The following is a 7,079-nucleotide window of genomic DNA, read 5'->3' on the forward strand; positions in this document are numbered from 1 at the left end:
AGGGGTCTGCTCCGGGGTCCGGGCACCGGGGCTGTGTCGGGGTCCCGGGAAAGGGGTCTGCTCCGGGGTCTGGGCACCGGGGCTGTGTCGGGGTCCCGGGAAAGGGGTCTGCTCCGGGGTCCGGGCACCGGGGCTGTGTCGGGGTCCCGGGAAAGAGGTCTGCTCCGGGATCCGGGCACCGGGGCTGTGTCGGGGTCCCGGGAAAGGGGTCTGCTCCGGGGTCCGGGCACCGGGGCTGTGCCAGGGTCCCGGGAAAGGGGTCTGCTCCGGGGTCCGGGCACCGGGGCTGTGTCGGGGTCCCGGGGAAAGGGGTCTGCTCCGGGGTCCGGGCACCGGGGCTGTGTCGGGGTCCCGGGAAAGGGGTCTGCTCCGGGATCCGGGCACCGGGGCTGTGTCGGGGTCCCGGGAAAGGGGTCTGCTCCGGGGTCCGGGCACCGGGGCTGTGTCGGGGTCCCGGGAAAGGGGTCTGCTCCGGGATCCGGGCACCGGGGCTGTGTCGGGGTCCCGGGAAAGGGGTCTGCTCCGGGGTCCGGGCACCGGGGCTGTGTCGGGGTCCCGGGAAAGGGGTCTGCTCCGGGGTCCGGGCACCGGGGCTGTACCGGGGTCCCGGGAAAGGGGTCTGCTCCGGGATCTGGGCACCGGGGCTGTGTCGGGGTCCCGGGAAAGGGGTCTGCTCCGGGATCCGGGCACCGGGGCTGTACCGGGGTCCCGGGAAAGGGGTCTGCTCCGGGGTCCGGGCACCGGGGCTGTGTCGGGGTCCCGGGAAAGGGGTCTGCTCCGGGGTCCGGGCACCGGGGCTGTGTCGGGGTCCCGGGAAAGGGGTCTGCTCCGGGGTCCGGGCACCGGGGCTGTGTCGGGGTCCCGGGAAAGGGGTCTGCTCCGGGGTCCGGGCACCGGGGCTGTGTCGGGGTCCCGGGAAAGGGGTCTGCTCCGGGGTCCGGGCACCGGGGCTGTGCCAGGGTCCCGGGAAAGGGGTCTGCTCCGGGATCCGGGCACCGGGGCTGTGTCGGGGTCCCGGGGAAAGGGGTCTGCTCCGGGGTCCGGGCACCGGGGCTGTGTCGGGGTCCCGGGAAAGGGGTCTGCTCCGGGATCCGGGCACCGGGGCTGTGTCGGGGTCCCGGGAAAGGGGTCTGCTCCGGGGTCCGGGCACCGGGGCTGTGTCGGGGTCCCGGGAAAGGGGTCTGCTCCGGGGTCCGGGCACCGGGGCTGTGTCGGGGTCCCGGGAAAGGGGTCTGCTCCGGGGTCCGGGCACCGGGGCTGTGTCGGGGTCCCGGGAAAGGGGTCTGCTCCGGGGTCCGGGCACCGGGGCTGTACCGGGGTCCCGGGAAAGGGGTCTGCTCCGGGATCCGGGCACCGGGGCTGTGTCGGGGTCCCGGGAAAGGGGTCTGCTCCGGGGTCCGGGCACCGGGGCTGTGTCGGGGTCCCGGGAAAGGGGTCTGCTCCGGGGTCCGGGCACCGGGGCTGTGTCGGGGTCCCGGGGAAAGGGGTCTGCTCCGGGCACCGGGGCTGTGTCGGGGTCCCGGGAAAGGGGTCTGCTCCGGGATCCGGGCACCGGGGCTGTGCCGGGGTCCCGGGAAAGGGGTCTGCTCCGGGATCCGGGCACCGGGGCTGTGCGGGGTCCCGGGAAAGGGGTCTGCTCCGGGGTCTGGGCACCGGGGCTGTGTCGGGGTCCCGGGAAAGGGGTCTGCTCCGGGGTCCGGGCACCGGGGCTGTGTCGGGGTCCCGGGAAAGAGGTCTGCTCCGGGATCCGGGCACCGGGGCTGTGTCGGGGTCCCGGGAAAGGGGTCTGCTCCGGGGTCCGGGCACCGGGGCTGTGCCAGGGTCCCGGGAAAGGGGTCTGCTCCGGGGTCCGGGCACCGGGGCTGTGTCGGGGTCCCGGGGAAAGGGGTCTGCTCCGGGGTCCGGGCACCGGGGCTGTGTCGGGGTCCCGGGAAAGGGGTCTGCTCCGGGATCCGGGCACCGGGGCTGTGTCGGGGTCCCGGGAAAGGGGTCTGCTCCGGGGTCCGGGCACCGGGGCTGTGTCGGGGTCCCGGGAAAGGGGTCTGCTCCGGGGTCCGGGCACCGGGGCTGTGTCGGGGTCCCGGGAAAGAGGTCTGCTCCGGGATCTGGGCACCGGGGCTGTGTCGGGGTCCCGGGAAAGGGGTCTGCTCCGGGGTCCGGGCACCGGGGCTGTACCGGGGTCCCGGGAAAGGGGTCTGCTCCGGGATCTGGGCACCGGGGCTGTGTCGGGGTCCCGGGAAAGGGGTCTGCTCCGGGATCCGGGCACCGGGGCTGTGTCGGGGTCCCGGGAAAGGGGTCTGCTCCGGGATCCGGGCACCGGGGCTGTACCGGGGTCCCGGGAAAGGGGTCTGCTCCGGGGTCCGGGCACCGGGGCTGTGTCGGGGTCCCGGGAAAGGGGTCTGCTCCGGGGTCCGGGCACCGGGGCTGTGTCGGGGTCCCGGGGAAAGGGGTCTGCTCCGGGGTCCGGGCACCGGGGCTGTGTCGGGGTCCCGGGAAAGGGGTCTGCTCCGGGCACCGGGGCTGTGTCGGGGTCCGGGAAAGGGGTCTGCTCCGGGGTCCGGGCACCGGGGCTGTGTCGGGGATCCGGGTCCGGTCACGGGGGTCTGCGCTAGGGATGCGGGTCCGGGCACCGGGGCTGCAGCGGGGTCCGGCCTCCGGCGGCCCCTTCCCCCGGGCTGGCGGCACGCCGGTGCCGCCCGCCCCTCACCGCCGCCAGTGGCCCGATCCGGTGTCACTCAGGCCGGTGCTCGGCCGGGGAGGGAGCTGCCGGCGTGAGTCAGAGCCGCAGGAAGCCGATTGCATCAGGAGCAGGGCTGTTTTTCCAGTCGGGGCTCTCCCAAGCCTGGCTCTGGTCTGCCTCCATCCCTCCTTCCTTCCCTCCCGCAGAGTCATGGAGAAGGGAGCCAGCGCCTGGGCCAGCGGCTCCATCGCCCTCGCCTCGTCCTCCACGGCCACCTTCAAGGAGGAGCTGCTGTGCCCCATCTGCTACGAGCCCTTCCGGGAGGCCGTGACGCTGTGCTGCGGGCACAACTTCTGCAAGGGCTGCGTGAGCCGCTCCTGGGAGCACCAGCAGCACGTGTGCCCCGTGTGCAAGGAGACCTCCTCGCTCGACGACCTCCGTGTCAACCACACGCTCAACAACCTGGTGGAGATGATCCTCAAGGAGGAAGGGCAGCGGCGGGGCCGGCCGGCCGCCCTGTGCACCCTGCACCGCGAGGAGGCCAAGCTCTTCTGCCTGGACGACAAGGAGCTGGCGTGCTTCGTCTGCCAGAGCGCCAAGCAGCACCAAGGGCACAAAATGCAGCCGGTGCAGGAGGCGGCTGCGGATTTCAGGGTGAGCGAGGGACGCTTCGGTCGGGGTCGGTGACGGGGGGGGGGGAGATCCCGATCGCCGGGTGATGCTTGTGCATGGAGATATACACGGCATCCTGGCTTCTGCCGGGTTTCCTGGGAAGGGGGGTGCAGCCTTCCCCGCGCCCCAGCATGTACCCGCCAACGCACGTCCTTGGCTCGTGCACCGGGCGCTTGCACCGAGGCGGGCTGGCTCCCGGCGGGCCGAGATGAAAGAGGGAGCAGCTATGCAGGGTGCGTCCCAGCCGGGGAGGGCGCAGGGGCCCCCCTGCCTTGCCCCGACGCTATCCGCAGCTAATAATTACCCCGGGGCCACGCCGTCCTCGGGGCAACGGCAGCTCGTCCCGAAGGCCCGCGGGAAATGGCCCGGGGAGGGCTTTGGAGAGCAGCCCAGTTCCCGCGTTTGCTCTGCTCCTCCTGGATCCGGGCGCACCGGTTATTGCAGCAACGCCGCGGGGCTGGGAGCGCGTTTTCGGGGTGGAGGGGAGGGGGGAGTTGCACAACCGCACGCCCCGCCGGGCTGCTGGCTTTCCTGCCACGTCCCCGCTGCTTCCCGGGCTGGCGGGAGCCGGAGAAGGGAGGGTGACGGGGGGGGGTGGGGGGGGGGTGAGACATCCTGCATTTCCAGGAAGGACCTGGGACCACGGGACCATGCTAGGGACAACCGACCCGCGAGTCCCGTCCCCGCACGGGGAGGCGGCGACGGGGCCGGCAGCGAGGTGCCGTGCCAGGTCCCGCCGCTCGCCTCCGGCTGGTGACTCAGCCCGCCGGGGACGTGCCAGATTTCGAACGATGCAGGGCGGCCGCCGTGAGTCAGGGCCCGGCTCGGCGGGCTGCCGGCGGCGCTGCGCCTCCCTCGGGAGCCTCGACGACGCATTAAAACGGAGACTTAAAAACAGCAGGACCCGGCCGGGGGGGTGGCAGCTGCCCCCGCGCTGCGGCGGAGACCCTGGGCTGGGCGACCCGCTCGTCCGGCCGCAGCACGGCAAGGGGCGGCGGATGGCATAAGGATGCCGGTTAACCTCGTCCTGCCGGGGTCGGCGTTCTTGTCTTTCCGTTTCCGAAACCCTGGGCTCAGGCTCGCGAGGGTCCTCAGGGCGTCTCCTCCCCGCAGGCCAAGCTGAAGAACATGGAGACCTCCCTGCAGGACAAGGTGAAGGATTTCGGGGCCGTGCATCGCTCCTACGAGTCCATCTCCGAGCACAACCAGGTGCGTGGCCGGGCACCGAGCACCGGCGCTGGCTTCCTGCGGCCGGAGGGCTTCGGACGAGCCGCCTGGGGCGGGAGGACGGAGAGGAGCCGGAGCAGGAGGGTGGTCGGAGCAGGGGGACGCGGGAAGTCTCCCGGCCGGAGCCGTGACGTCCCCGCACGCGACGCAGGTGGAAGCGGCGCGGCTGGAGGACCAGATCCGGAGGGAGTTTGAGAAGCTGCACGAGTTCCTGCGGGCCGAGGAGAAGGCGGCGCTGGCCCGGCTGCAGGAGGAGACGCGGCGCAAGCAGGGCCTCATCGAGGGCAGGATGAAGCAGCTGTCGGAGGAGAGCCAGGCCCTGCTCAACGAAGCCCGCCAGCTCCAGGCTGACCTCAAGGAGGACGACTACACCTTCCTCATGGTAAGGCGCTGCCCTCAGCCCTCCCGGGGCCGTGGGGACCGCGGCGGTGCCGGGCGCCGCTGCCGCCCGACCTTTGCAATCCCTGGTGAGCGGGTCTTTGACGCGCGGTGTCTCCTTCTCTTTCAGATGCACAAGAACCGCAAGCGCAGGTAGGTCCCGGCGCTGTTCTGACCTCTGCCGCGTCCCCTGTGCAGGGGGGACGCGTGTCTGGGGCTGCTGAGTCCTCGCGTCCCCTCCCTGGGGCCCAACGGGGCAAGGGGCAGCCGGACTAGGACGCTGGAGTCCCCATCAACCTTGCCACTGGCCTCTCGGGTCCTCCAGCAGAACAAGGTGCTGGAGGTCCCCAAGGCTGGTGCTGCACCCATGGGTACCCCTGAGCATCCCGTCCTGCACCCCGGAGCTGCCCGGATGCCAGGGCAAGAGCTGGTGCACATCACCCTGCCGGGACAAGTCCAGCCTGGGGGGCCAAGGGGGGATGCTGTGAAGTCCTTGCCGAAATCTAGACTCCCAGGGTGCTCTGAGAGCCAGCCCAATTCCCTCCTCCGTCCCCCGCACGTCCCCGTCTCTACCCGCTGCCGTCCTGCCCTAGGATCGCCTGCACAGCTGAGGAGCCGGAGGCCGTGCCCTCAGGGATGCTCATCAACGTCGCCAAGTACCTGGGCTCGCTGCAGTACGACGTCTGGAGGAAGATGCTGGACATCATCACCGTAGGTGAGGCGCCGGGCGCGGAGCGCGCCCCTGTCCCTCCTGCCCTCGCGCCTGCCCCGGGAGCCCTCCAGCGCCCAACGGGCTGCCAGAGAGGAGGGGATGAGCCCTCTGCCTCCATTCCAAGACGGTCGGGGCTGCCCCGCAGCCAGGGTGATGGGCGGCAGGGAAAGCCTTTGGGTGGAGGTGGTGGGTCTCCATCAGTAGAGGCTGAAGAGGAGGAGCGTGGAGCAGAAATGCCCACTGCAGCCTGCTGCTGGGCCTTGGGAGGCGGGTTGGAGGGCGAAGGGATGCTCTGGGGCACTGACACCCCCAAAAGGAAGGCCTGGGAGGTGCATTTCTCCTCATCGGCAGCCTTTGGCTCCCTCCAGAAAGGAAAGCATGGGTAGATGGGTATCTCCAGGTGGCTGCAGCCCCTCTGTAAGCTCGTCCACCCGGGAAGACAACGTTGGCCCCCCTAACGCACTTGTCCCCATCGCAGTCCCCTTCAGCTTCGACCCCAACACGGCGGCCGGCTGGCTCTCAGTCTCCGAGGACCTCACCAGCGTCACCAACAGGGGCTACAAGCTGCTGGTGGAAAACCCTGAGCGCTTCACCTCGGCGCCCTGCATCCTGGGCTCCCGCAGCTTCTCCACCGGCTTCCACACCTGGGAGGTGGACCTGGGCGGCATCGCGAACTGGCGGGTGGGGGTGGCCCGGCCGTGCGGCGGCAACCATTGGACCTTCCACCACGACGCCCGCTCCGGCTTCTGGTACATCTACCGCCTGCCCGGGGCTGACGGCGAGACGTGCCGGGCCTCCAACTCAGCCCGCTCGAAGGCGGCGTTGGGCGACCTGGCGCGCATCCGCGTGGAGCTGGACTGTGACGAAGGCGAGCTCTCCTTCTACGACGCCGACCGGCGGACCCATATCTACACCTTCCACGAGAAGTTCAACGGCAAGGTCTTCCCCTACTTCTACGTGGGGGGCACGCCAGCGGACGCGCCGCCTGAGGCGCTCCGCCTCTGCCCGCGGCGCGTCCGCGTCTACGAGGACGTCCCCGTCTAGTCCTCGCCCCTGGGGCTCCCCCCCAACCCTCTTTAGGGGTAGGCGCTCCAAAAAAAAAAAAAAAAAAAGCAAATGTGTATTGCCTCCTCTTTTATCATTAATAAACAGTCTGTTGTTCTGGTGTTGCTCTGCGTGGCCGTTCCCCAACATCTCTGATAGCCTGCTCCTCTCCACGCTGGAGCAGAGCTGAGGAAGGCTTCGGCAGCAGGGATTTCCCTGCAAGGGTGTGCATGGATCCTGGGGCCAGGGATTTCCCTGCGAGGGTGTGCATGGATCCTGGGGTCAGGGATTTCCCTGCGAGGGTGTGCATGGATCCCGGGGTCAGGGATTTCCCTGCGAGGGTGTGCATGGATCCTGGGGTCAGGG

The 7,079-nt window shown here is 70.7% G+C and overlaps 1 protein-coding gene across 1 annotated transcript; it reads left to right on the forward strand.

The window, feature by feature from the left end:
• The first annotated feature begins 2,654 nt into the window (after positions 1 to 2,654).
• TRIM35 (tripartite motif containing 35) lies at positions 2,655 to 6,834 on the forward strand. The gene is made up of 6 exons (XM_068936724.1): positions 2,655 to 3,334; positions 4,466 to 4,561; positions 4,731 to 4,961; positions 5,088 to 5,110; positions 5,551 to 5,672; positions 6,148 to 6,834. Exons 1-6 carry the CDS (start codon positions 2,891 to 2,893, stop codon positions 6,711 to 6,713), a joined length of 1,482 nt encoding a protein of 493 aa, XP_068792825.1. The 5' UTR covers positions 2,655 to 2,890; the 3' UTR covers positions 6,714 to 6,834.
• The last annotated feature ends 245 nt before the right edge of the window (positions 6,835 to 7,079 follow it).

This window comes from Struthio camelus, chromosome 3 (assembly GCF_040807025.1).
Source record: "Struthio camelus isolate bStrCam1 chromosome 3, bStrCam1.hap1, whole genome shotgun sequence".
NCBI lineage: Eukaryota > Metazoa > Chordata > Aves > Struthioniformes > Struthionidae > Struthio > Struthio camelus.